Source organism: Selaginella moellendorffii, unplaced genomic scaffold (assembly GCF_000143415.4).
Source record: "Selaginella moellendorffii unplaced genomic scaffold, v1.0 SELMOscaffold_60, whole genome shotgun sequence".
NCBI lineage: Eukaryota > Viridiplantae > Streptophyta > Lycopodiopsida > Selaginellales > Selaginellaceae > Selaginella > Selaginella moellendorffii.
This window is the reverse complement of record NW_003314321.1, coordinates 472,982-499,735: the sequence shown is the minus strand read 5'-3', so window position 1 is coordinate 499,735 and position 26,754 is coordinate 472,982. Positions and strand designations below refer to the sequence as shown.

The window sequence follows — 26,754 nt, the reverse complement described above, 5'->3', positions numbered from 1 at the left end:
CACCGCCACCGCCACCGCCGCCGCCGCCGCCAATTCATCGCCCGGGAATTCTCAACGTCGAGGCCCTCCAGCTCCAATCCTTCCTCTGTCGCAGCATTTTCGAGAATTCCTCTGGGCAGCCATCCATCGTACTCGACAGCGATGGATCGATACTGCTAGACGACAATGGCCACATTGTCAGTAGCAGCAATCCAGCCGCGATCGCGAGCCCCGCCAAGAACAGGGGAGTGGGAGGAGGATTCCTGTGCTCCTCCAGCCCCCTGGGAGGAATCCCAGCGTCAGCCACTGCTGGAATTCCTGGAATTCCACTCGCCAAAACCCCCACCACTCCAACAGCGACGTGTAGCAGCAATCCGGTGGCCATGGCGATCATCTCTCCCAAGAATGCGGCCAAAATCCACGATTCAAGCAGCGGCCGCCCGAGATTTCTCCCCCCGCACCTCAATTCCTCCACCACCACGCTTCTTAAGCCACTATCGGCATCGCCGCCAAGAACTGGGGCTCGCCCCACGCTCTTCCAGAAGCGAGCACTGCGCCGGGCCGGGGAGCCACACGCACGATCGTCGACGCTGTCACAAATCCCTCCTCCAGCGGCAATCTCCAGCACGCCCGATCTGGAGAGCCCCAACATGGCGAGAGAGAAGAGGTATGGGCATCTTTTCGCCTCGCCGCCCAAGAACGCCAAGAATCCTAGCAGCGCGGCGCTGCTCAAGCGGCGAATCGAGGAGTGGGAGCAGGAATTCCTGGACGAAGACGAAGATCACGACCAGGAGAGCGGCGATGGATCCGGCGTGGTTGAGCTGGGGAAGAATCCTGATTCCGGCAAGAAGGGCGGCGGCGGCGGTGGATCAAGGAAGGGAATGCCGGCCAAGAATTTGCTGGCGGAGAGGCGGCGGCGGAAGAAGCTCAACGATCGCCTCTACATGCTTCGATCGGTGGTGCCCAAGATCACCAAGGTTCTCTCTTGTCTGCTACGGTTTATGGGAAGAATGTGGGTGCTAACATCGATCGCGCTTTGATTCGCAGATGGACAGAGCTTCCATTTTGGGCGACGCCATCGATTACTTGAAGGAGCTGCTCCATAAGATCAACGATCTACACAACGAGCTGGAAGCGGCGCAATCCGAGAAGCAAATTCCCCATTCTCTTCCTCCTCCGCCCGAATTGACGCCCACCTCCACCGCAAGGCCGCTCATCAAAGAGGAGTCATCCACGTCCCAAGCTCCCATCGCCGAGCCGGAGCAGCCAGCGCGGGTAAAATCTTTTAAAATCCTTGCAAAGTTCTTCCGAGTTCTTGAAGTTTGCGCACTTGAGACTAGAGGTTCTTCCTTTCTTGAAGTTCTTCCAAAGTTCTTCCTCGTTTCTTTGTACATTCCCTTGAAAGTTCTTCCGCCTTCTCGAAGATCTTTGTCTTTGTTTTAAACATTTCCTCGAAATATATATTCCACCTTCTTCTTCCCAAAGTTCTTTCTCGTTATTTGCTTGAAAAATCTTCCACTTTCTAGGGGTTCTTCCCAAAGCTCTCAAAGTTCTTCCAATTATTCTTTCCAAAGCTCTCTCTATTCTTCCAGAATTCGCAAAGCTCTTGTTTCGAATTTCCCGAGCGATTCTTTCAGTCTTTGAAGATTTGTCGGATTAACTTGGACGTGCCATGGATGTAGATCGAGGTGAAGATGCAAAAGGGCAAGGATTTCAATATACACATGTTCTGCGGATCCAGGCCCGGATTACTGCTGTCGATGATGAAAGCTTTGGATGGTCTCGGATTGGACGTTCAACAAGCAGTGATAAGTTGCTTCAATGGTTTCGTGTTTGACATCTTCAGAGCCGAGGTATGCTGAAAACACACGCCTTGCTTGCTTGAATCGCACCACCTTTGATCGATTTTTCTATATTGTTCTTTGCTGATGGACTTTGGATTCCTCTAGGCAACCAAGGAAGGAGAAGTTGGCCCAGAGGAAATCAAGACGGTGCTGCTGCACACTGCGGGTTGCCACAGTGTGATAGCATGAAAAACGAGAGAACGAGAGAAGAGGGAAATATTATAATCACGCGAGGATAGAAAAGAGAGGGTATTTGTATCGTATGCTTTCATTTTCCACAATGTATAAATCAATGAAGTCACAACGGCACATTTCAGATGCAATGTGTTTCAAAGAGGGGCATTCAATTGGCACGTAATGGGAAAAGCATAGAACTCTCGGATCAAGTGTTTGATAGGGATATTAGTTTGTTAGATCATCAAATTATACTTATTTGGATCGCATTTTGTCATGTCCTAAGAATTCAATGGGAGTATAAAGAACATTTGCTCCAAAGGTGCAACCTGGCAACCTCACGGAGAACAAACATCTCTTTTTCACATCGTTTTCCACTTAGCAGAAAAACGTTAAATTAAATTTTTAATTTTATTTTGTTCACTAAAATATGCCAAGATTTCTCATTAAAATTAATTAAATTAAAATTAGATGTTTGGGTTTAGGCTAACCAAATTCTAGAATATGCCATTAGAATTGGAATCTTATCCTATCCGTTGGGTTTTAATTAGGGTTCTTCGCTTGGTTGGCTATGGCGGTCCTCGTCTCGTCCTCGTCGCGCCTCGCGCTCAAACAATCGCTCACAGAGCCATTCCAGGTGAGGCAATCCCCATCGCTGGGCTTCCCGCAGACCCGCGTGGCCCCGATTGGCATCGAATGCTCGTCCAGGCCGCAGAAGAAGGCCACAGCCCACCACATCAAGTCGCGCCCAAAGAAGAAGGGCTATGACAGGAGGAGGAAGGGACCGACGCGCTACCCCCCACTCTCCGAGCGCCCCGCGATTTGGGACATCCTCACTCCCAAATCCTGGGCTCTGCGAGCATTGGGCGTCGACGACCACCCTTCTGTCAGGAAATCCACCACTGCTGCTGCTAGCGATTCGAAGGAGCCGGCCACGGTCGAGGTCGAGGTTGTTTCGTCGTCGACAGAGTGATCGATCTAAAGATCCACTGCCAGCATTTTGAGAGAAATCAATTCGCTCCCCAGGAACTTTGTTGCTCTTGCGGACTTTTTTCTCTTGTGCCACGACGAGAGAGCTTCGTGACGTATAAAACCTTCTCTTTTATTTCTTCTCACACTGTCGGTGCCGAGCTAAGGAGCCTCTCCACCTCGTCTGCTGCCTCGGCTTGGATCTTCCATTTCTGCGAGAACAGGAGATTTAAATTCTGCTACGCGGGATGAGTGAATGATCGAAATAACCAGCATACCTTTTGGAGCTCCTCGACCTCCATGAGCCCTTGAATTTGCTCTTCAATTCTCGCCTGCCAGAAGCCACCATTCATTCCATCAACGTGAAACCTGGAAAGAATGAAAGAATTAAAGGAGGACAGGAGATTTTACCACGGCCCCTGCTGTCTCGGCTGCAATAACATCCATGTCCATCTCCACTTCGATCTCAATCATCGCTGCAATCTGACACGGAGGAATTACGTGAGCACGAGGAAGGAAAAACAAAACAAAAAATGACTACGCTTGCCTTGGCGTAGTTATCTATCAGTTCGAGCTGTGCACGCAAGCGCTCATCAATTCCTTCTCTTGCTTTGCGCACCCGATCGATCCTCGCACTAAGTTTCAATTGTACGTGCTCAGAATCATAAAATATACAAGAGAAAGTGAAGCGTTCTCACCTGTACATGTCCTGGCCGACTGACTCCATTTTATTTTCCAGCTGACACATTCGAGCCAATCGCACCACCTGCACGTCGGCTGCTTTGGTAAACTAAAACTGGAATTTTTGTTCCTAACCTCCTGGACGGATGCATCCGTCAGCTGTTGAAGGCGTGATTGTAGCATCTCGTACTGCGACAAAAGCTCCTGCCTCAAGGCTATGGCATCAACACTCCTGGAAGGAATCTGAAAGCAAAGCAGTCAATCAGTAAAAAGAAAAGCAAGAGATAGATCGGGCTCACCTGATTCAGCTTAGGCAGGAGAAAAGCGTTCGCTGCACCACCAAAGACAATCGCTGCGCTAGCACCTATAACGATTGCTCGAGGCAGCGTCGGATCTATCAAAGCTGTAGCAGCATTGCTGCTGGCCAGCACAAGTGCTGCAGGGACAACGAGGGAGGTGTTGAATGCAGCAGCAGTAGCTCCGGTCTTCGGTGGTGCTCTCAAGAGTTTAGTTTCACGCCCCGTATCGTGGTTTGTTACTGCCATGGGTTCGCTCGGCTGCCAACCCGGTGTTCTTGCCGCGAAAGAAATAAAACGAAACCCCTGTCGTGCTGGAGCTGCAGATGCGATGGTAACTCTTTCTCCTAACTGCCCCGGGATTTCAGCGCTCTCAGTTGCAAATCTGTGAGTTCGAGCTACTCCGTTAGGCGCAGTTACCTGATTTAACGCCTGAAACTTAGACATATGACTGTTGTATTGCAGCTACTTACGTTAAAGGAGTGGACTGCTGAAGCGACAGGTCGCTTCATAAGTTGCAGGAATCGAAGTGCGCGCTCGAGAGCTGAAGTACTAGAACTGCCAACAGAACGTTCTAAGTTAAATGAAGGCAAAAACTTGAAGTCCAAGGCTCAGCACCTCATCGACTCTGACTCGCAGCTCGTCACATTACCGGACATGAGTTCATATTGATATCGGCATTTGGAGCATGCCACAAGCTAGAAAAAAGAAAAGAAGTAGGAAAGAAGAATGATTTCGATAAGCCATTCCCATACCTGGATTCCACACTGCGGCTGCACGACCGCCATCGCTACATTACAAGTGGGACACTTGACAACATTCCCGAAAGGAACCTGAAACAACGAGCCGATCGGTTTCGTGAATCTGGAATGACAATCAAATGACAAATACCTCATCACCCAGAGGAACTCCGCGACGTCGGACGTTGGAGACCGCTTGTATAGCATCCGAAACACGAAGAGAAGCAGCAAGACCTTTGATCACGGTGGCATAAGTAGAAACATCGGGTTGAGGCCACTGCCATGTTCCTTTCGCCTCACCAACTAATGAAAAAGAAACCATAGCGTGAGAAGTGATGAACGAAGAAGTTATAAAACAAAGAAGAACACTGACCTGACCTTGATCACTTTGGATGCGAGGTTTCTTACTCCGCATCGCATCCAGTAAAGAAAAGGCCAAATCCACATTGCCATGAGAGAATGCCGCAACGATAATCTCACAGCATTCCTCATTGCTCACAACCCGACCAGCTACCTGTGAGTCTTGCGAAGAGATTATCTTCTCCAGCGCATCCTCGGCGCTCGCGGCCGTGGCAGCCACATCCTTACACAGATTAGCGTCCAGCCGATCCAATTGCTCGGCGCAATCCTCGGACGCATTCTCCTCGGGCGTTCTTGACCTAATCGCTGCTTTCCTCCTGACCAGGGAGAGTCGCGTGCACCGTGGATTCATCCACGGGGCCACTGCTGCTGCTGCCGGATTGAGCTTCCTCTTGCCGCCATCGATCGGATTGTCGAGAAGAAATCTCCCGCTGCCGCTGCTCGTTGGTGCGGAGACGACGATCATTATCGCCTCCCACATTTCATCGTCGTCTCCAAGGGAAAGCAATCGCAGCCGTCGGTAGACTTAAAGAATCCGACGTCTCAAGGTCAATGCGATTGCTTTGTGGTTCATGTTATTCTTTTGTATTTTTAAAAGTATTTCAATAAAAATGCCAAAAACAATTCATTATGAAACCATTTCTCTCTTAATTTTAAGTATAAATTTTTTTATTTTATAATAACATATCCCAAAGAAAAAAATTAAAAAATGTGAATTAAATGTAAAAACAATTCCTTAACTTATTAAATACTGTGAGTGCTTTGGAATATGGAAAGGGAATACAGAAAATGTGCACATTAATTAACCTAAAAACCCTAGCTTATATATAGGAGCAAATGGTCCAGATTAAAACTAATCCGACGACTATCAAAAGCCCACTATACTAATATTAATATACGGCATTGTAACTGTATACTTAACCTTCACATCATTCCGTCCTCTCGAAATAATAAAAGACCATTAAGGTTTTTTTGTAGATGGGCCAAGATCTAGAGGAACATCAAAAGGAGGTATTGGCGGATTTGTAGGTGGTATTAATTGCTCTTGATCCCTTTGTATGAAATGTTTTAACTGTTGCACATACACAATTTCTAGAGGATTTGTTTGCTACACGTCATGCCGAACCTCATAAACTTGTGGTCCCACTTGCTGCAATACTTGATACAGTCGTTTCCACTGAGCAAGGAGCCCCTTAGATAAACCACGTACCGTAAGATGGGGAAAATGGACTAACACCAAGTCATTCACTTTGTACTTTGCAAGTGGACGATGATGGGAGTTGTAGTGTTGTTGTTGTCCCACTTGTACACGGCTTAAGTGTTCGGTAGACTCTGCTCAGACAAGTGGAAGAGTGCTCATCAAATACTAATCCCACGACTTAGTATTAGCAGCTCGTGGCAATTGCAAAGGTAAACCCAGCTCCATTGGTAATATTGGATCATGACCATATAGGAGTTTATATGGTGAAATACTAATAGAACTCTGCACCCTTATGACATATGCATACTGAAGAGATGGCAAATAACCATCCCAATCCGAATGCTGAAAGTTCACATACTTCGCGATCATCTTTTTCAACATCTGAACGAGTCGTTCCACTAGACCGTCTGATTGTGGATAATAAGCACTCATAAAAGTGTGGCATATCCCTAATTGAGATGTCAAAACATGAAATGTCTCAACCATAAACGCGGGACTATTATCCGAAAGAATCCGCTCTTGACAAGAATGCTAGAACACCACTCGATTAAGGAGGAAGTATCCAACAGCAGTTGCAAAGGTGCTAGCAAGAGCACCAACTTCCACCCAATGAGTCAAGTAGTCATAAACAATAATAACATACTCATTGCTAGCAGTCGACTATGGAAAAGGTCTTATAAGATTAAATGCCACCAACTCAAACGGATGGGAAATTACAATTGACTCCAACAGTCCTTCCGCGGCATGAAGGGTAGTATTACGAGCTTGGCACCAAACACAGCTACGCACATACTGAATAATATCACGTCGCATCTCCGGCCAATAGAAAAACTTGCTCAACTTCTCCGTCATATGACGATGTCCCATATGCCCATATAGAATAAGAGAATCATAGTAGGCATGGAAAAACCGCAGAATAAAAATAGATAGCACCACCATCCATAAATGATTATCAGGATCCATCCCCACAAAATAAAGAAGGCCGTTTTTAAGGCAATATTGAGAATGTAAATGCCGGAAAAACAAGTCATTAGCAAGTGATGTAGGATTCTCAAACCTATCTTGAAGTTTTCGAATCCAAGGCTCAATCTTTTGAGCCTCGCAAACCTCATCAAGAGAAGGTAGACTTTGCTCTGTGCCTTGTGGACACTAAACATCAAGTACAGCAACCGCCAACAACATCATTTAGAAAATCCACAGATGTTGGAACAATAGGCTCGTTAGAAATATGAGAAGAGAGTGGAGAAGAAAGAGGAGCTCGAGAAAGGGCATCAACATTAGCCAAAGAACTCCTTGGGCGATGAACAACATCAAAATCATATATTTGAAACTTTAAAGCCCACTGAGCAGTATGACCAACAAGGTTCTTTCGTTTCAATAGTGAAGTAACAGCAGCATAGTCACCTTCAAGTAACATCTGAGAACCATGTAAATATGCATGAAGTTTCTTGAAACCCCAAACTGCTGCTAAACACTCCTTCTTTGTTGTGGAGTAGTTCACCTCTGCTGGTTGCCATATACGGCTTATATACACAATAGAATAGCGCTGATTAGGCACACTCAGACTCTCTTGCATCAACACACCTCCAATATCAATATTTGAAGCATCCACGTGCAAAATAAAAGGTCGAGTGTAGTTAGGATATGCCAAAATTAGAGGAGTCGTCAATAGCTCTTTGAGATTCACGAATGCTTGCTCACAATCCAGAGACCAGATGAAAGATGATGTTGATGACTTCAGCAACGCTCGTAACGGTGCAATGCAATCAAAAAGATGATCCACAAAATGACCAAGATACTGCACCAAACTCTAAAGTTGTAGACCAAGAGCATATGCGCCAAATACCAAGAGTCATGCTTGGCTCACAGGTTCATCTTTGAGATCTTCACTTGCTAGAATATCTAGGTGCTGCCAGGATGATCTTTTCAGAACAGTTACATTGGACGCACAACTCATCGCCCTCGGAAGTTAGGCCTCGAGAGTTGGAGGGGAAGACCCAAGGTTTTTGGAGAGGAAGATCCTTTCGTCGAACTCAAAGCTTTCAGTGTCTTCTCTTCCAAGGGAGAAGATGATCAGGCAAGTTTCTCGGCTGACACCACGACCAAGTGGCCTGATTTTAGATTCTTTCCAAAGCGGAAGGTGTTTTCGAGAGCATTTTCCGCAGAGGCTTGTGACGTAGAAGTGGAGATGCGAGCGCTCTTGCCGGGAGGCCCAAGCAACTACGATGGTTGAGAGTTCGCCAAGGATATGCTCAAGGGTTTGACAGCGAGGCAATTCGCACAGCTTAGCAAAAGTTTGCGACGACGACATCTATCACTTCCTCAGCTAACTAAGAGTTTTGGTGATGGCGGCGGTATGGCGAGCTGAAGGAAGGGCCGGTAAGTCTGGGCGAGCAGCGGTGAGCAGCGCTATCCCAGCACAGCATGGAGTCCCGTGATCAAGAACAGGAGGGAACTATACTGGCGGAGCTAGACCGAGCATGGGAAGAAGAAAATTTAAGAAGTGGAAGACTGAAAACTTCCCATTCTTCGTCGAGATCCTGGCTGAGAAGCAGCAGCTCAAGCCACTGATTGGCAGAAGACATAGCATAGACAAGAAGAGCTTGACAAAAGAGCTGAGACGATGAACGCTGGTCCTCTCATTCCTCTTTATTGTCTAACGTCTTTCATTTAAACAAGACTCTGGAGAACAAAAACCAAACTTTTCTACCAACAGAATCTTATTGATTTGCCCGGGCTTGCAAAGGACAGCAATCTATAGTTGCATGAACGTTCAAACTTTCAGATTCAATGATTATTGGAAACGACTAATAAGGTTTATTTTCCTGCCTGCAAAATCTATGAGGAGAAGAAAACAAGGAAAAAAAAAATCCAGGGGAAAGCTCTTTGCCACTGCAGGCTGCGGAAAGAAACACTTAAAGACGAGCTTTTGCGATTACCACATGAGCAGCAGCCACTGCATCATCGCTTCCACTGATTGACAGACTGCCTGCAATCTCTGACAACTAAGAAGAGTGACACCTCTCTCCAAAGTTTTCTCATGCGAGGCAGATCCAATGCGTGATCGGATGATATTTCCCATCAGCTGGCTGTACAAATTCCGCACAAACAGAATCAAGCACGCTGCAAGCAAAGTCCCTTGCAAAAGTAGAGTACACATTATCGTCAAGAACTCGACCATCACCTGGATCGCCACACAGTAGCTAACAATCGCTCGAAAGCTTTGACAGACCATTTTGAGTTTGGAAGCACCTCCACCATCGTCAGTGTCAGCTTCCTGAATCATCGATGTTCGTGCCCTCCCTCATTTCAGACCCTGGAACCTTCTATCAACTTCATCTAGATCGTGATCTAAAGGAAGAAGGAAATCCATCAAAACTTTTGCTTGGCCACACAAACCATCGACCACTATAGAATATTCTCTATATTATGGTACAACATGGATCTTTTAGGGTTGGTCAATCTGGAATGGAGGAGCACGCGAATGTGGATAGCCTCTTCAAGGGTGTGAAAGTGCCGCCGCGCTTGAGAGAAGCCGTGGATGCCACGCTCGAGTTGCGGAGGGTCATCTCCGCCTTCAGGCACAGTTGCTTCTTCTCTGTGGAGGGTGGAGCTCTGTTCGAGACAATTCAAGCGTGGCACGTGAAGAAATACGTGCCCAGTTCCAACCTGAAGGAGTACCCCAAGGTACACACTGTTTTTATCGCTGTAGAGTTTAATTTGCTGCTTTAGGACCTGGAGGAAAGGAACCCATATGCACGGTATAAGACTCAATTCCCAAAGGCTGCAAGGGCGTGGTCCTCAAAGCTGGATTTCTTGCTTGATGAAATCCCGCTCTGCGACTCATCGCTGCAGTCGCTTGAGCGATGTAAGTTTCCCTCGCAGCCAGATGAAAACACTGACAAAAAGAACAACAGGGACTGTAAGTGCAGCGGAGCTGGAGCAGCTCCTGCTAGACCTGAATGACGGCGGAAGGCTTGCTCCTCTTATTACTGTGTGCCCTTACCTTACACACTTGGAGAACGTCTACATGGCCGTGTTAGACGCGCGGCTGTGGCTCAGCTATTCAGAGCTTCCTGTCGAACCTCTTCGGAATAGCGGATCATGTGAGTGAGCCTTCAGCATTCTTGACTTTTTAGTTGCTCATGCATGGTTTATAGACAAGGCAATTCGTATGGGGTCCGCTCGACCTGTGCGGCAGCTGCAGGGCAAGCCTCCCTCCCCCTTCTACGCCCTCGTGATGCGGCGTGAAGCGAACAACTACTTGGGCATGCTCGGCGACCCGGGTTCGACGGTGTACTACGTGACGCCAATGGATTTTGAGCCAGGGAGACGAGGCTGTTACATGGCGAGGATGTCGAGATTGGGGCGGGGCTTCATGCGCAAGCGCGGGATGTCACCAAAAAAGCTTGCTGCAAGCCTGGCTGCAACGCCCATTGATGATAAGGAGTTCAAGGACCGCTTCCTCAAGCACAATAAGATGACAGAAACATCTTCCATGGCCAAGCTCCTGGCTCACCGCATATACGACATTGGTGTCTAGCGGCCTGTTTTGTTTCTGCTTGTGTGGTCTTTCTTTCAGTTGCTGCCCCTTGTCAGCTTTTATCCAGATCTTTTTTAAGATTGAATAGCCACTGGACCTTGATGCACCGGTTGTGATCGTTATTTATGATAAAAAGAAGTATCATGTCTATAGCTTGAGTAGCATTATGGTAATAACTGAACTCTAGATATTCCATCTTATGAATTTGATAATTGATATTATTTAATAGTATTTTGAGGTTCAAGTGTTGTCCAAACTCATAGAATTTTTTGGGCTTTTTTATCCTAAATAAAAATGGGAATATTGAAGTTCTCACAAACTTGAAATTTCTATATATTTCAACAATTGATTAAAAATATAGAAATAATTTGAACACTAATTCACTAATTCATTCTTTAGGGTTTTACAAATATAGGAAGTAAGGAGGATAAAAAATCTAGGAGTAGTTCTAGCATATATAAATATGAGAATGTTAATGTTGTTTCACCACCACAATCTTTATATTACACTTCTGGTCCTTATTACTCATTTTAGAATGTAGAAACCACTGTCACTATTGATAAAAATGCTTTTGTTACTTTCAAAACAATAATCTCAAGTAAGAGAAAAAAAGAAATGGACAACATAGTAGAAAGCATTAATAAATCCACTTCATAAAGCTTTCTATAGCTTTTGTAATCCACTAAAATATTATATAGAAAAATAATATATATATATATATATATATATATATATATATATATATATATCTCCTTTTCCTCTTGATATATTATATAAGTGTGTATTATATATGATTTGGATAAATCAAAGAGTTAAATCTATATATATTTTTGAGATTGAAAGGTAATCTTGCAAAAAGGCATGTTTGTGTGTTTATGTGCATTTGCCATTATTATATATGGCAGACCAGCTATATAAAATAAGATTACATATTAATTATGTGTTAGTTTTTAACTTCTAGAAACCTATAGCCATTTGTCTCTAATAGTAAGTTGTAATTATTGAGACTAACAATTATGATTCAATATATTGCCATGTCATAATAAAATGTCATGAAATGTAGTATATTAATCAAAGAATTCTTATTGTTGGAAAGTTTAATTCTTCTTGTGCATTGCAATAATCTGGAAGAAGTTTACTTTTGGTCTTGGAGACCTCTCATATAAGTCTCCACCTTCATCTCTAAGCTCAACCAATAATCCACCTAAACCTTTACATAATAATCCTCCTCTTCATTTTGAGGGGTGTTCTGAAGCTCTTTCATTTGTGATCTCGAGTGTAATTGAATAAGAGTTCCCTTTTTATGATGTTGTTAAAAGAGTTGGACTGCCTCCAATACTCCAAGAGTGATGTTAATATTTTCTTCAAGATCTTGCTTTAAATATGGCAGGAAATCTTGATGTAGATACATATTATCTTTTGTATCTTATATACTATTTTTCTTTGAACAAGATACATAGTTGCATGGGTTTGGTAAATTTTCTTGAACACTACCGCAAATGCCCAAGAGCGGGTTTAGAAGGTGTGCATGCATAGAATTAAAGACACACAACTATTATGTTTCAATAATATTCCATTGGTGAATATTGCATTAGTAAGTGTTGAATATGGGATATTTAGGCCACTCTTTAATGTAATGTGAAAGTCATAAAGAATTTCTTCAAAAGTTTAGTTTATTATAAATAAAGTGGAGAATCCTATATTTTCAAGAATGATAGTATTTTAGCAATGTATAAAGATATTATTATATATACAAGTGGTTCTAACACTATTATAATTCTGAAGTCTCATTTTTTAGACTGACAATCTAAACTTTCAAGAACCCCTAAATATTTTTTTAATATAAATACTGATAAAGGATTCTTTCAACATTGAAAATTCAATTTGTTTAGAGTGTAGGAATGGCTAAAGAGAATTTTATTGCTTCTCGCACTTGGCCCCTATACATTTTATATGAGTCTTCACCTCCATTTCCAACTTCTACCAATATTCCACCCTTCATATAATAATTGTTGTGAGGCTCTTCCTTTTATAGCCTCAAGTGTGACTAAACAAGAGATTCTTCTTCCAAATAATTGTCGCGAATGTGACTTCAGGTATCGAAAGTTACCTGTCGGCTAGTCCTTACAGACACTCTTACCTTACTACCATGATGGCAGGAGGTCAGTATTGCTGGACCCGTTATTAGTCTCCGCCTAAGCTAGTTGAGAAACTGGTCATCACATGTGCACTTAGACCGGAAGGGCACTAAGGAAGGAAATCCTAAATTGTCATTTAGTCAAACAGACTTGACACGATGATGAGAAACTCATGATGTTAACTTGCACTTGCTAGTGTTAGGAACCCCCGCGATATTGAGCTTGGTCCCTCAATATCGCTAGATGATAGCTTACCGTGTCTACTAAACACTCTCGCTATCATGCCCTTTGTGTTAGTCTCATTTCGGTCCTAAATGCTATTTATGGAAAGTGTCCAGATTTGCTCATTTGGCATATCTACGGAATGTAGAGATCGTCTTGAACACAATGGTGTTCGTCCCATGTCCAAATTCGCAATCTAGGGACATTCCATATTTAGTAAGTTTCGAGCTTGTCCCAGAGACTAACTCCTGATACTAAGGGAGGCTTGGGGAAGTGTGTGTTCCTCAAGGGGGGGGGCTATGGGGGGTTCTAAATGTATAGTAGGGATAGTGGGTAGGTCGGGCATGGCCGACCAACTTGAAGTATAGTCTAGCTCCCGCTTGCGTGTTTGTCCTTGTTCTGCGTCCAGTTTGGGTCTAAGCCCAAGTTCCATTCCATGCTAGCTGGTGGAGTACCCATATCCTCACGTTAGGCCACTGGTATGCCGAAATAGTGCCAGACTCCGTTTGGCTCCGTTTTGCGTGCTGGTTCTGGCATTGGGATGTTGGTTGCTCCAGGACTGTTCCAAGTCACTCCGGGCTCTTGTCCCTTCGCTCCTTGGGCTTTATGCTCGAGAGTTGTTTCGTGGTTCGGTTCCATCACTCCTTGGCTTCGTGCTTGGGAGTTTGGCACTGTTCCTTTGTTTAGTGGCCCAAGGCCCTGAACCTCGGGTTCCTATTGACACGTGGCATGTGACACGTGGCATCTGTCACGGGCTCTTCCCTAATTAATGATAATTATTCCTAGTAATTTTTCTTTACATTTCTATAAGTCTGGGTAGTAATATATTAGTTTTTTTTAATATTTTAGGATTCTAAATTTGTGCATATTTCAAGTAAAAATATACTTTACATGTAACATCTAATTAATAAAATTTATTTTTAGTAATTCTTCTTTTATTGTTTTTTGTATGGAAGTGTACTAAATATATTTATTCTTAAATTTATAAGATATTATTTTTAGCAATTTTTGTTTTAATTTTTTCTGGGTTAAGTATTAAGTTTTTTATAATCTTAATACTCTAAATATAATCATATTCCCAAGTAATACTGCATATAATATCTTTATCAATAATATTTACTTAGTAATTCTTCTTTTCACTTTGGGAATATAATAGTGTTTTAAATATATAGTCTATGTTGTATAGTATTGTGTGTGTGTGTGTGTATATATATATATAAATCAGAAGAAAAAAGTTGTATAAAATTATTGATTTTGGTGCTCATCCAGCATTTGCTGGGCAATATTAGTGTTTCTATATTTTGTGTTGTTATGTGTATTATACATTTATAGTTTTTTATGTTTAAATTTTTTTTATTATATTTTGATTGTGTTCTATATCTCTCATATGTAATATTGCTGAGGTTTTTCATAATGTTTGTATCACAGTTGAAGCTGTATATGCACAATAATGAATTTTAGTTCCTAGTTGGATAAATCTATCATAGTACTAATATTGCAGATTAAAGCATTTTATTTTATGTATTGTTCTTGCTGCTGCTGGTTGTATAGAAATTGTGTTCTTGATAATATAATTATTTAATTTTTTATTTGTATTCATTTAAACATGATTTGAATTATATTATTTGGAATTTTTTGAACATAATTGTTTTCCTTCTATATCATTTTCAAATTTTATCCATAATATTTCTTTATTTTGAGATATATTTATATTTCATACTAAGCCATCTTGTGTTTTTATATTTGGAGTATCTCAATCTTTATTTATTTTTGTTATTATTAAGGTTCCTGGAACATTTTGTTTTACTTTATCATTATGTTGCTTTACTTGATAAAGTACAATTTGTTGTTATTTTTTTATTAATTATCTCTATATTTTCTTCATTTTGTTCAGATGTTCTTATTCTATTTAGTATTTTATGAATTTCTTATCATCCGTTTGTCTCATTATTTCTGTAAGTTCATAACATGTTCTTCCATGGATATATAATTAGTAAATGAGTAATAATAACTCATATTGTTTATTAGGAGAAAACTTCACTGTCCATAATAGAAAAAGTGTTATAGCTCTCTTCAGAAATAAAGATTGAATATATAATCCAACAATCATATAATTCTTGAGGATGTTTTCTATCATATTAGTCTTGTTTGTAATTGCTATTGATATTTTTGGTATGGATGAAGAAAATAAAAAAGCATAAAATTGGCATTAACTATCATAAAAGCATCATGAATGACATTTTTATTGATTTTTATAGGTATAAGTAGGCACCATCTTTTTCACTTTATTATTTTCTTGTAAGTCAATCAGGCTACATTTTGCCTTTGTGATAACGAAAGTTCCGTGGACAAGCACCTTAGCTTTGATCAACAGTTTACCTTGATAATCTAGAACATATTCCCGAATGGAGCAAACTCCCGGACCTCTCACTACCACCCATTAGCTGGAGCTTGGTCTCCATCCCGAGAAGGCATGGAGGATCTGGCCTTTCCATCCCAGTAGCAGCCACCCCTGGTCCCTGTGAAGCTCAAAGCTTTGGTGATACATACCCATGAGCGATTCCGTGTCATGGAACACCTGGTCGCTTATGTCGAGCAGCTCAAACTTGGCTCGCTGCGTCCTCGAGTGCCACTGCTTGTAAGTCTCTGCTCGCTCCACTCGCTCTAATCCCTCGCATGCCACGATGTTGACGATCTCCCGCCCGTACTTCTCCTGCTCCAGCAAGTGCCGCTCCTTGCTCTCCGGCTGCGAGCAGCAATCGATGGCGTCGAAGAGCAGCGCAAAATGTGTCAGCGCCTCGAGGAACCGCGTCATGAAGAAGGGGACGTTGTAGCTCGCGTTGTTCATCCCCTGGACGAACACTCTGGGATTCAAGCTCCGCACCCGGTTGAGCCACACTTTCCTCGGGCTCTCGGCGAGAACGGATTCGTCAAGCAAGTTGGTCTGCCGGAACATACAGTTGACGGCTAGAACTTCATCGTCACTCAGGAGCAGCGTCGCAGCGTCGATGTTCTCCCACTTCTTCGACACGGCCCGGAACTTGAAAGGCAGCCCGATCGACTGCGCATACTCCCGGAGCATGCACCCCACGTCGCTGGCGCTGCCACCCCCTGGTAATGGAGAATCGATGCCGGTGATGCGCAGATACGGAGGACCACCCGGAGTATTCGCCAGTTCTTGCATCAGAGCCGGCCACTGGAACCCGAAACAGGCACCATAGTCGACAATGTGAATCCGCTGGTGACCTCTACACGCGTTGAGGATGACTTGATTCGGGAAGAAGTATCTCACGGACAAGAACGGGCTTCGTTCCATGATGTACTCGACCGACTTGAGCATCGCTCCCGCGGTTGGCCTCGCGTGACACATTGCCGTGAAGAGGCCATTCCCTGTGGCGGACACCCTCGCCACCAAAGCCTCGACGAAGTAGTAGACGATCCGCTGCGTGGAGGTTCCAAGTGGCGACACTTTGCTCCGGATCTCCTCCACCAAGAGGTTGGCTCGCATCACGTCATGGGAAGAGACCGCTCGAGCACACTCGACGAGCTGCTCGACAAGATCCAAGCTTGGCAGTCCCACACTCTCCAAGACTTGGTAGTAAGTTCCTTTGCCAGTGGCGAGTAGAGATGGTGGCTGCTGCTGGAGGTCTTCTTCGTGCTGGTATTTTGGCGATGGCTTTGGCCACTGGAGTCCCACCGGGCTGTCGATCATCCATGCGACCTCTGGCTGGATCACCATGCTTGAGTCTTCGTCCTCACTAGCGTCGAAAGTTACATCGCACTCTGGATTGTCGAGGACGTTCGTGGAGAGCGAGCATCTCATCGTTGCGAAACCACCAAAGTCACTGCTGGAGAGATCTGGTTCTTCCTCTGGAAGCAGCTGCGAAGAATCCTGCTCGCCAGGATCCGGCTCCTCCAAGCCGATCAACTCCATGAGCTCGTGCTCCAGTACCTCCAAATCGCTGCTTTTGTCAACGCCATGACCTTGCTCTGGAGTAATGCTTCGATCTTCGCGCTGATCACTGTCGTCCATGAGAAGATTGAGAATGCTGCATAGATCCTCGTCGATCTCGCCCCCATTTGGAGTGCCGGCGTCGAATCCCTGCGATTCCGGTGGATTCTCCGACGAACCGCTGCTCGACGCTGAAGAATCCAAGCTAGGTTTCTTGCGGAGCTGAGATTGGAGCCATACCTGCTGGAGCTTGAGTGCCAGTGGCGACGCGAAATCGCTGCTGTCGCTTCTCTCTCGATCGAGTAAAGACGCCGCCGCCATCGCTCCTCGTGGGCAAAATATTTTTCCAGTCAAAGAAAGTAACCTACGCGAGGCAGTGCTAGGGTTTATGCGGCGAGCGGCAGGCTATGGCTTGCGCGCGCCAGTGATCCACGCTAGCAGGACTGTAATCCTCTCAAGATGCTGCTCCGGATCGAGCGAGGGGGATTTGGCTTGCTTGTTCGACGCTCTGGATGCCAGACGCGGGCAATGCGAGGAAGCTGTGGCCGATTGGATGTCTCGTGGGAATGCTCTCACGCCAGATTCCGTGGGGAGCATCTTCGATCATCTCACTGGGCGCAATCGCTACAAGGAAGCTCTCAAGGTGAGAAAGAAAGAAATTTCCCAGTTTCATTGCTTGAATGAGAAGATTTTTTCTAGCTAGGTGCTCAAACTCGTTCGAGAGAACAACGTTGTGGAGCTGAGCGTGAAGAATTGCATCAAAGAGCTTACGCTACTCTGTCGGCAGCACGCTCCTATTCCAGCTGAAGTGATCTTCTTGAGCCTCCCGGAGTCCATGAAAACCGAGGAGCTCATCGCCGCCTTTGTCATCAGCTTGGCCAAGCAAAAGTCCTGGAGCCGAGCGGAAGTTTACAAGCAGCAACTCACCACAATCTCTCCCGAGGTGGAGGACGCGATGATCTCTCTCTACTTCTCCAAGGATTTCCACGACCGAGCTCTTGCGTCCTACCAGAGATTGAGGTACTCGGGCATCAAGCCAATGCTTCACACTTACTTGACGCTTCTCAAGTGCAAGGAGAGAATTGGAGGTCTCGGAGGACTCGAAAGAGAAGCACTGGCAGCTGCGAAGAGTGTGGACCTCAGCACTGCGAATGAAAGGGTACGTTGGTCATCAGCTTGGAACTTACGTGATCACAACTCTTGCTCGCTCTTGCAGGATTTGGCAAACTTGATGGAGATCCATGGCTACTTGCATGATCCGGACAGTGTGGGAGCAATCTGGAGCATCGTAAAGCAAAGATCACCGCGTCTCCTCCACGATAGCTACGCTGCCGCGATCAAAGCTTTCGGACTGGTTGGAGAAGTCGAGAAGGCGGAGGTGGTGCTGGAAGAAACGATCGCGAGCAAGAGTGTGAGGTATGGGATCAATCCATATCACGGGATCATCGAAGTCTACGCGAGGGTGGGATTGCTCGACAGGGCCGAGGAGACGCTGCGAAGAAAGACGGACAACTCGGTGTTCCAGCCATTCAACTCCTTGATCCTGGGATATCTCGCGCGGAACGACATCGCCAGAGCTTTGCAGCTGCTGGAAGAGGGATGGGAGAAGCGGCAGATCGATTCGAGCTTGGGTTACCTGACGACGATCAAGCTCTTGCGCGTCTTCGCGGCGAGAAGAGACGTGGGAAGCGCCGAGAAGCTCATTGCCATGTATCGCAACCGCGGCGATTCCACTCTTTGCAACGCGATCGTCAATGTCTATGCCGCAGCGCAGCAGCCACCGAATTTCCAGCTCCTGCGAACGCTCAAGATCAATCCTCCGTGATCGATGGAATGGAATTACACGTGTCGACACGTGTCATACTTTTATGACGTGGCGAGAATGCAGGCCTATGACATGAGCGACGTGGACAAAAACCTTCGCAAAGCTAGCTAGTTTTTAGGTCGGGCATAGGGTTTCGCTGTCATGGCTCCGTCGCGGGGAGAGCGCGCCTCCGCCGCGCCGACGTCGCCGTGGATCGCATTACTGATGCTTTGGCTGGCGGGATTCAGGGACGCTTGCCGATTCGACCGCGCATTTCTCATCTGCCGGAGGTAGCGCGATTTCTCGCGAATCGAGCTGAAATTTCCTCTCCGCTTTGCAGGTCTGGCGTAGTTCGGAAGAAAACGGGGCAGTGCTTCCTCAATGGCCTGCTCGTTCTTGGAAGGTTTTCGCTTTGTCGAAATATTTTGTCGTGAAATCTTTTCTGACGAGTTTCCGCAGTGTCTTGGTTCTCCAGAAAGCGATTATTCCGGCTTTGAGCTGGCTGCTCGATTTTGAGGCGCATGTCGACGATGGATCGGCCAGGCCAGTGCCGAAGCTCCAGTCTTTCCTGATCGCGCTGTACTATGTAAGCTTGATTTCATTCTCGGCGAGCTCTAGCGCTAGTTTTCTTTTCATTGTGTCTTCCAGGTACTCTGGCTCTATCCGATCTACGTGATAAGCTTTGTGATCAACTGTATTCACTCCAACGAAATCGCTCAACACGTCTTTCACGAAGTAAAGAAGACTATGAATGAGCCGACGTCGAGGCCATCAACAGGTACTTCTTCTACCGCCGCAGCCTTTGACAGGTGAGTGAAGAAATCCATTCACTCAATCAAGGATGGTTTAGTTTTCATGCTCTAGGTCCAGTTTCACTCGTGGAATCGGTGAGAACTTGTACTCGGTCATCGTCATCGGTGCCTTTTTTGCCGAAGTAAGTCTTGTTTGTGCTGGGAATCTAGTTCTTTAACAAGATTGAAACTTTCAAACAGGCATTCGTTGCAAGTTTCATTCCGTATGTCGGGCAACTCTTGTACTTCGTTCTCCTGTCCTGGCTTTATGCTTACTATTGCTTTGAGTAAGATGCCAAAGTTCTTTCCGACCAGTTTCTTAGTAATCTTTTCCAGGTACAAATGGGGCCTAGCTCAGTGGAGTCTCGAGAGGCGGCTGGTCTTCTTTGAGACAAACTGGGCCTTCTTCTCTGGATTTGGTAAGGACCTTTGCTTGTGTTGTCGATGCTACTTCTTAACCAGAGCTTGATTTTTCCGTCATCCAGGTAGTCCTTGCGTATTAGCGACGTTTTTCTTTTCACCTCTGGTGAGCACCGGCGTCACCGCCATCCTCTATCCATTGGTAAGCAACCGAGAATCTTCTCCAGACAAAACTCTGATCGAGCTTCTGGTTTTTGCGTGATCCAGTTTGTACTCATTGCAACTGCGTCAGATCCCGAAAAATCGATAGCCCGTGTAAAACGCGATTCTTCTCTCTTCCCTCGTCTTCCCATTTTCTACCTGGCCAACAGCTGCTCGTAAGTTGATATGCTCTTTGTCTCTACATCTCTCTTTCTCATCGTCAATTCCTTGGCAGGCTTCCAATTGTTCGCTTCTTCGTCAGTAGGTTTCCCGCAACTAGGTGAACTTCGTGGCAAACGTTGTGCTTCTTTGTACATTGCTGTGAATATACGATATCTTTTCTTGTGTGAAGAAATTTAGGGTTCTTTATTGGATGGATTGCTCCAGGGCGCCATTCGTACCGGGCGTGCGAATTCTCTCCTCGAGGAGGAGCAGCGGTATCTCTTCCTCAAATGCGATTGCGATTAGATTTTTCACTCTGTTTTCGCCGTCGCCAGCGGCATTGGGCTGTTCTTCTCAAGCGAGAGTCTTGGCATTGCGAGCAAGAATTTCCAATCCTTCGTGGAGAGGAGTGTGCGCTTCAGCCGAGCCGGGCATCAGGCATGGAGGGATTTCTCCTGGATTGATTCCTTCGCAGATTGATATTTCTCCGGATGAAGTATCTTCCAAAAATCTGGGAGGAGGAGGAGGAGAGAGCTTATTATCAGGGGAGTCCATCAAGCACGTACCGCGGAGCTATAGCAACAAGTTTATTCGATGGGTGAAGCTGGGCTCGGTGATCAATGACGCGGCCATGGCTTTTTTCAAGAGTGAAGTACGTCGTCGCACTTTCATCACCATAATCCTCCTTATGGTCTGCAGAGCTGGTCAATTTGTTCCTCTTCCCGGTTTTAATCACAGGACAATGCCATCGAATTTTCTCGGCTCCACCGCTCTTACAGGTAAGGCCATAGAACCTTTTTTTTTTTTTTTTGATCCTCTTAACACCAAGTGCCCTTCTTTCTTCCAGCAAGTGAAGGGGCTTTTCTCAAAGAGCCGAAGATATCGTTCTTCCACCTCGGGCTGAGTCCTTATATTTGCGCAAGCACTGTTATACATGTACGTTACACTTTCAGCTGCTGGCTTGGGTGTTACCAACGTTTGTGCGCAGCTAGTCTGTTCTTGGTACCCTCCATTCCAAAAGATGCGAAAGGAAGGAGAAATCGACAAGATAAAGTCATATACGTGAGTGATCGTATTGCATTAACAGTTCTCTTGCTCACTTGTTTTCTACACAGCTGGTGGCTTACTCTGTCATGCTCGGTGATTCAAGCACTCCTACTGTCGTATGCAACGCTCCAGTATGCTACTGCGTCTGATCTGTACGTTTTCAATGCATTGTGTCTCGGAAAACAGCTGAAGTTTCTTCTTTTCTTCCAGGTTTAAGCATTTCCTGTTTACCGCGTCTTTACTGACCTCTGGATCAATGTTACTGGAATGGATATCTCGTAGGATTACCGAATCTGGATTTGGTACGTCTGTAGTCTAAGCTCGCCTCGGTTATCCTTTTTCTTCTTTTCCAGGTCAAGGATCAACGTTGATTATTTGCATGGGGATTCTTGTCAGTTCCTCCCAGTCCCTCTGTAATATGGTCATAAGCTTCTCCAGTAAGTCGAATCTGTTTCAAGCTCGGGTATAAATTCACTTGGTAACAGGATTGGACTTCTCCAAGTGGGGACCCGCTTTGCTCCTTTATGTGGGAGTGTTCTTGACTATGACAGCATGCGCTGTGCTCGTTACGGAAGGACGTCGGATCATCAAGCTTCAGTTTTATGGCTTTGATCGCTTTCCAAGCTCCGGGTACATAACAATTCTTCAGCTTTTTTTTATGTTCTCATAACATGCCTCCAGAGGAGATGGGATTCCGGAAGTGGAGCCTTATATTCCGTTTGACATCAACCCGAATGGGATGCTACCGGTGTATATGTCATCGTATCTTATGGCAGTCCCCAGCTTCCTTGCGAAGTACATTGTCTTAAGAGTGTATTTGATTGTTTTGACGATATCGTCTTGCTGTGCAGCATATTAAAAACCCCGTTCTTACGGCAGTTACAAGTCCTTTTGAATCCAACATTACCCCCTGCACCTGGCGCAAGACCATGGTTGTACCACACACTGACTGCGTTGCTCATTCTCACTTTCAGCGTCCTCGACGTTGTAAGTTTCTGCTGCTAAGTTTCTTGGGGGAACTATGATCATGTTTAACTTTGCAGAGTGACGGAGCAAAAGACATATCAGAGTACATAAACAGGATAGGGGCAAAGATTGCGGATGTTAAGCCTGGTCGTTCGACCGTGGAATTTCTACGGAAAGTGCAAACCTCGGCTCGCACTTGGGGTGAGCTTTGCGACGCTTGTATATTATCTATAGTTTGCCTACCTTCGTGCAGGTGGATTTTTGCTGGCACTGCTAGTGACTGTGTCAACTATAATCGACTATAAGTTGCGGTCCTTGCATCAAACTGGCGGCATCAGCTTTACCTCCATGCTGTTTATTGTAAGCGCCACGTTTTCACGTCTCTCGATTAACTAGTGCGTTTTTTGCCAGGTGGGGACGATCATCGAAGTAAGGCGGTCATTCATGGCTTATCACGCAATGCACACGCTAAGCAATGTACTAAGGCGATATGGCGTATAAAGAGAACGACGTGCTGTCGCGAACATTTTCATTCAAAACATGGATTAAAATCGACAAGGTACGTCTTCTTCTTCTTTTTTAGAAAAACTCAGATCTTGGTTACATTTAAGAAGTCCTCATTTTTGTCCATAATGGTTTCTGTATAACATTTTATAAGCTCATAAAGTAAAAGTAACTTTTAAATAAAGAATCATCAATAAAAAGAGTTGGATCTAAGCACTAATGTTTAACCTAATTACCTTATGATTAATGTACTATTTAATTTGATAAAAAGAGTGTGCAGCCCTAATCATCCTTTTTCATCAAAGCATCACTTTTTGGAAAATGTTAAAGTGTGGTAACAGGGAAGAGTGATGCTTAAATGCAACAATGAAAGCCATAATAAAGTTGCAATTAAATATTTAAGACAAGAACATTCTAGTTTGAATGTTATGCTGAATGAGGTAGAAATTTTGGAAGAGTGTGATAGGCATGTGAATATCATCAACCTTCTTGATGGTATAATAAACAAAGATGACAACTTCACAGTCTTTAAGTTGATAGAAACAGACTTAATACATTATAGGAAGCTTGAAAAACACAAGATCAAATTATTCATGATGCATATTCTTTCAAGGCTTGCATGAATTTACTCCAACAAGATCATCCACCGGGATATAAAGCCTGAAAATTTATTAATGAAATGTAACATGGTGAAGCTCACATACTTTAGCCAAACATATGGGTTATGGAACAATTTAGCAAATATTTTGGAACATTTTCATATCATTTTCCGAAGTAGCTTAAAGTTGAGAGGGGCTTTTACTCTACAACAATAGATATATATAGGTAATTAAGTGTGCATCTGCAAAGTTGATTCGTGGATTTCAATTGTTTGATCCCATAGACTATGAATTTATGAATGAAAAAAAATTGAAAATGCCAAATAGTGGGATTGATTGAGGCATAGAATTTATGGCCAAAATTGGATTTTATAATAGGTGATAAGAGTGTTATGGAGCTTATGGCAAGGATGCTAGAGATGGATCCTCGCAAAGAGGATTTTTGCCCAAGAAGCATTGCAATCTAAGTATTTTGGTTCTTTAAAGGTGGGTATACCAAACATAAGAATGGTTAGCATTGGTGTTTGGGAAAATCTCAACTTTGGCATGTATTACTCACTAAAATGAGTATGAAAAGAGGAAAAAAAAATACATTACACTTCAGGTCATATCAAATCCAACATAAACTAAAACCAACCTTATTTGTCTTCATATTCCTGTCTACAGAGAGCCACAGTTTAAGAAAGCATACAAAATCTGTGAAACAATAGTTAGATAAGTTGTGATTAGAATTTATTCAAATACTCTATTTTGGCCAAATGTAAAAAAAAAAAAGGTGCATTACATTTTGAAAAGAAAAGAAAAAAGAAATCAAGACATGAAGTTCTTTAAAGCCTCTCTGTGCCAAAGATGAAGCAAGTGAATGCTGCATGCATCTTCTCCAGGCTCCTCTAGAATGCCCCAGCAGCTGAATCCAGGGGGCTGCCATCCAATCTCTCATCTGGTGCCACAGTGCTGGCCCATCTATTATTTCGTTTTTGTATTGATATGAGATATATCAAAGTGATAAAAATCTTATATTTATATTTTAATATGCAAGTGAAGTGACGCCATCACCACCATAACTTTTTTTTGTGCCACAGCATAAAAATTCCAATATGCATATTGGTCATTTTTTCTTGGATCTACTGTAATCACAAGCAAACAGCCTTGGAACCACAATCCAGGCATGCTTGACCAAAAAGGCAGGGGGTCTTCCTCCATTAGCAGGTACTTTTAGTTTGAAAGCTTGATTGCATTATTTTAAGACAAACAGGTGGTAAGAAAACTGACTTCCTGAGTTAACCTGGCCTCATCATAGAGCAACCAGAGCTGAACCGCTTGGAATAGCTCTCCAGCAATGCTGGGGAACAATCATGGTCAGTCGTTTTGTGATATTTGTCCAGAGGTTTCTTGTCTTTACAGGTGGAGCTGGTCTTCACATTTGATTCGCGTTCTTGAATCCAGAACTCAAGGACCAAGCTCTCGTTTTGCCTGAGAGGAGAGGTAGTTTCTAGAGACAAATTCTTCGTGGCTACGGCCATCTTCCATCCCATTGAGCTGATCCAGGACGTTGCTCAGGCTCAAGAGTGCTTCATCCTGCTTGGCTTGCTCATCCTTCCCAATGATTCTATCTTAAAGCTGTCTAAAGAGCTAGATCATAGTGTGGCTGCTTGACGAGCTCACCATGGACCCACCAGTAATGGAGAGCTTCGCTCCACCAGCCTCGATGTTGTCTGGTACTGAGCTGGGCTTCTCTTGTGGCTCCAGTTACGTGCTTCTGAATTGTCCAGCATCTCGAGCACTGACTTACTGGCCCACGGAGGATCTGGTAGGATAGCTCTAATTACCGACAGGACGCCCTTACCACATAACATAGGGCCTCATGACGCAGAAGAGAATTTCCTCCTCTCAGTGTAAAGTCATAGAAGGGGCAAGTAAAGCCATTACCATGGCAACAACAAGCACTCTTGCTCAATGTAGCCAAGCATAGATCATCATGACTCTGGCATCTTGTGAAAAGATTGACTTTGCAGTATGAGTGAGATCTAAGCAAGAAGTTGATCAAAACACCAACTAGCAATGCACAAAGAAAGAAAATTGCAAAGAAAACCTACTCGTGCTTAATAGATTTATCAATACAGCGAGTGAAGTATGGTTTTAAAAATATTTTGGCACAATAAAGAATATTTTGTTAAGGTTTTAGTGGCAATATTTTTTCTTAAATAGGTATTTTAAATAAATTAATAGTTTAATAATATTTAGATTTGTGTAAACTACATCTTAGTCGCAATAATTACTATTTAATAGAGGTTTTGCTTTATCACCTAATTTACAGAAGAAATTATTATTTTAATATTTAATAATTAGTATTAATACTAATTATTTAAGTGCAATATGAATGCATAGAATATGGAAATAGAATATAAAAATGTACATATTAATTAGCCTAAAAACCTTAGTTTATATACAAAAGCAAGTTGTCCGAATTAAAACCAATCCAACAACTACCAAAATCCCACTACGCTAATATCAATATATGACATTGTAGTTGTACATTTGAACCTCACATAATCCCCTCCTTTCAAAATGATAGACTATCAAGATCCTCTTATGAATGGGTCAAGATTTGGAGGAACATTAGTAAGAGGCATTAGTCGACTGTAGGTGGTGTCAGTTGTTTTAGATCCCTTTGTATGAAGCATTTCAACTGCTACACATGCACAATTTCTGGAGGATTGACTTATTGGATGTCATGTTGAACCTCATAAACTTGCAACCCCACTTGCAGCAAAATTCTATACAATCCTTTCCATTGAACAAATAGCCTCTTAAATAAACAATTTACGGTAAGATTGGGAAAACAAACTAACACTAAATCATCCACTTTGTATTTCACAGGTGGACGATGATAGGAGTTGTAACACTGTTGTTGTCTTAATTGTACTCAGCATAGGTGTTTAATAAACTCTATTTGGACAAGTGGAAAAATGCTCATCAAATATTGATCCCACAACCTAGTATTGGCAACTTATGGTAATCGTGAAGGTAAACCCAACTCCGTTAATAGTATTGGATCATGACCATATAAAAGTTCATATAGTGAAGCACTAACAAAACTCTACACCCCTATAATATATGTATACCAAAGAAACAACAAATAACCATTCTAATTCGACTGCTAAAAGCTTACATACTTCACAATCATCTATTTGAAAGTCCAAATGAGCCATTTTACCAAA

The 26,754-nt window shown here is 43.8% G+C and overlaps 8 protein-coding genes across 8 annotated transcripts in view; 6 read left to right on the top strand and 2 right to left on the bottom strand.

Annotated features, from left to right (window-relative positions):
* Positions 1 to 2,133, top strand: part of LOC9644673 (transcription factor SCREAM2) — a 2,423-nt gene extending 290 nt beyond the window's left edge. Inside the window, exons 3-6 of the mRNA XM_002983971.2 lie at positions 1 to 956; positions 1,027 to 1,254; positions 1,662 to 1,832; positions 1,929 to 2,133. The exon at positions 1 to 956 is cut by the window's left edge and continues 52 nt beyond it. Of these exons, the coding sequence (XP_002984017.2) occupies positions 1 to 956; positions 1,027 to 1,254; positions 1,662 to 1,832; positions 1,929 to 2,012 (1,439 nt within the window). The 3' untranslated portion in view covers positions 2,013 to 2,133. The remainder of the gene's footprint in view (positions 957 to 1,026; positions 1,255 to 1,661; positions 1,833 to 1,928) is intronic.
* A 378-nt stretch (positions 2,134 to 2,511) lies between these two features.
* LOC9644337 (50S ribosomal protein 6, chloroplastic) lies at positions 2,512 to 3,107 on the top strand. Its single transcript, XM_024689159.1, has one exon. The coding sequence runs from the start codon at positions 2,569 to 2,571 to the stop codon at positions 2,968 to 2,970; it is 402 nt and encodes a 133-aa protein (XP_024544927.1). The 5' UTR covers positions 2,512 to 2,568; the 3' UTR covers positions 2,971 to 3,107.
* Positions 3,079 to 5,550, bottom strand: LOC9644336. The gene is made up of 12 exons (XM_002983840.2): positions 5,062 to 5,550; positions 4,835 to 4,986; positions 4,699 to 4,776; positions 4,562 to 4,641; positions 4,417 to 4,501; positions 3,947 to 4,363; positions 3,783 to 3,890; positions 3,665 to 3,732; positions 3,514 to 3,601; positions 3,378 to 3,449; positions 3,245 to 3,298; positions 3,079 to 3,178 (listed from the first exon to the last, which is right to left on the bottom strand). The coding sequence occupies exons 1-12, from the start codon at positions 5,522 to 5,524 to the stop codon at positions 3,110 to 3,112; spliced, it is 1,734 nt and encodes a 577-aa protein (XP_002983886.1). The 5' UTR covers positions 5,525 to 5,550; the 3' UTR covers positions 3,079 to 3,109.
* Positions 5,551 to 9,703: 4,153 nt separating this feature from the next.
* On the top strand, positions 9,704 to 10,937 carry LOC112351358. Its single transcript, XM_024689091.1, has 4 exons — positions 9,704 to 9,931; positions 9,977 to 10,112; positions 10,162 to 10,350; positions 10,405 to 10,937. Exons 1-4 carry the CDS (start codon positions 9,713 to 9,715, stop codon positions 10,785 to 10,787), a joined length of 927 nt encoding a protein of 308 aa, XP_024544859.1. The 5' UTR covers positions 9,704 to 9,712; the 3' UTR covers positions 10,788 to 10,937.
* A 4,475-nt stretch (positions 10,938 to 15,412) lies between these two features.
* Positions 15,413 to 17,449, bottom strand: LOC9644672 (scarecrow-like protein 14). Its single transcript, XM_002983839.2, has 2 exons — positions 17,340 to 17,449; positions 15,413 to 17,290 (listed from the first exon to the last, which is right to left on the bottom strand). Exon 2 carries the CDS (start codon positions 17,178 to 17,180, stop codon positions 15,588 to 15,590), a length of 1,593 nt encoding a protein of 530 aa, XP_002983885.2. The 5' UTR covers positions 17,181 to 17,290; positions 17,340 to 17,449; the 3' UTR covers positions 15,413 to 15,587.
* On the top strand, positions 17,392 to 18,971 carry LOC9644671. The gene is made up of 3 exons (XM_024689040.1): positions 17,392 to 17,742; positions 17,803 to 18,258; positions 18,316 to 18,971. The coding sequence occupies exons 1-3, from the start codon at positions 17,488 to 17,490 to the stop codon at positions 18,922 to 18,924; spliced, it is 1,320 nt and encodes a 439-aa protein (XP_024544808.1). The 5' UTR covers positions 17,392 to 17,487; the 3' UTR covers positions 18,925 to 18,971.
* A 45-nt stretch (positions 18,972 to 19,016) lies between these two features.
* Positions 19,017 to 20,256, top strand: LOC9644670 (protein EI24 homolog). The gene is made up of 8 exons (XM_024689041.1): positions 19,017 to 19,193; positions 19,244 to 19,306; positions 19,363 to 19,489; positions 19,552 to 19,712; positions 19,754 to 19,837; positions 19,896 to 19,981; positions 20,031 to 20,113; positions 20,180 to 20,256. Exons 1-7 carry the CDS (start codon positions 19,066 to 19,068, stop codon positions 20,045 to 20,047), a joined length of 666 nt encoding a protein of 221 aa, XP_024544809.1. The 5' UTR covers positions 19,017 to 19,065; the 3' UTR covers positions 20,048 to 20,113; positions 20,180 to 20,256.
* Positions 20,257 to 20,570: 314 nt separating this feature from the next.
* Positions 20,571 to 23,134, top strand: LOC9644669 (preprotein translocase subunit SCY2, chloroplastic). The gene is given in 11 exon segments (XM_024689039.1): positions 20,571 to 21,196; positions 21,265 to 21,353; positions 21,406 to 21,479; positions 21,533 to 21,616; positions 21,675 to 21,766; positions 21,818 to 22,094; positions 22,146 to 22,259; positions 22,316 to 22,451; positions 22,508 to 22,631; positions 22,684 to 22,790; positions 22,842 to 23,134. Coding segments are annotated over 11 exon segments (1,755 nt in total). The 5' UTR covers positions 20,571 to 20,628; the 3' UTR covers positions 22,932 to 23,134.
* The last annotated feature ends 3,620 nt before the right edge of the window (positions 23,135 to 26,754 follow it).

Bases quoted from the DNA above. Each gene is read 5' to 3' on its own strand.
- LOC9644337 (XM_024689159.1), top strand. From the start codon at position 2,569: ATGGCGGTCCTCGTCTCGTCCTCGTCGCGCCTCGCGCTCAAACAATCG.
- LOC9644672 (XM_002983839.2), bottom strand. From the start codon at position 17,180: ATGGACGACAGTGATCAGCGCGAAGATCGAAGCATTACTCCAGAGCAA.
- LOC9644670 (XM_024689041.1), top strand. From the start codon at position 19,066: ATGGCTCCGTCGCGGGGAGAGCGCGCCTCCGCCGCGCCGACGTCGCCG. The intron at 19,194-19,243 runs GTAGCGCGATTT...TCCGCTTTGCAG, and splicing joins GCATTTCTCATCTGCCGGAG to GTCTGGCGTAGTTCGGAAGA. The intron at 19,490-19,551 runs GTAAGCTTGATT...TGTGTCTTCCAG, and splicing joins TCCTGATCGCGCTGTACTAT to GTACTCTGGCTCTATCCGAT.
- LOC112351358 (XM_024689091.1), top strand. From the start codon at position 9,713: ATGGAGGAGCACGCGAATGTGGATAGCCTCTTCAAGGGTGTGAAAGTG. The intron at 9,932-9,976 runs GTACACACTGTT...TTGCTGCTTTAG, and splicing joins ACCTGAAGGAGTACCCCAAG to GACCTGGAGGAAAGGAACCC. The intron at 10,113-10,161 runs GTAAGTTTCCCT...AAAGAACAACAG, and splicing joins GCTGCAGTCGCTTGAGCGAT to GGACTGTAAGTGCAGCGGAG.
- LOC9644336 (XM_002983840.2), bottom strand. From the start codon at position 5,524: ATGTGGGAGGCGATAATGATCGTCGTCTCCGCACCAACGAGCAGCGGC. The intron at 4,502-4,561 runs GTGCTGAGCCTT...TTCTGTTGGCAG, and splicing joins TGCGAGTCAGAGTCGATGAG to TTCTAGTACTTCAGCTCTCG. The intron at 3,602-3,664 runs GTGAGAACGCTT...ATTGAAACTTAG, and splicing joins GTCGGCCAGGACATGTACAG to TGCGAGGATCGATCGGGTGC.
- LOC9644671 (XM_024689040.1), top strand. From the start codon at position 17,488: ATGCGGCGAGCGGCAGGCTATGGCTTGCGCGCGCCAGTGATCCACGCT. The intron at 17,743-17,802 runs GTGAGAAAGAAA...TTTTCTAGCTAG, and splicing joins GCTACAAGGAAGCTCTCAAG to GTGCTCAAACTCGTTCGAGA. The intron at 18,259-18,315 runs GTACGTTGGTCA...TCGCTCTTGCAG, and splicing joins TCAGCACTGCGAATGAAAGG to GATTTGGCAAACTTGATGGA.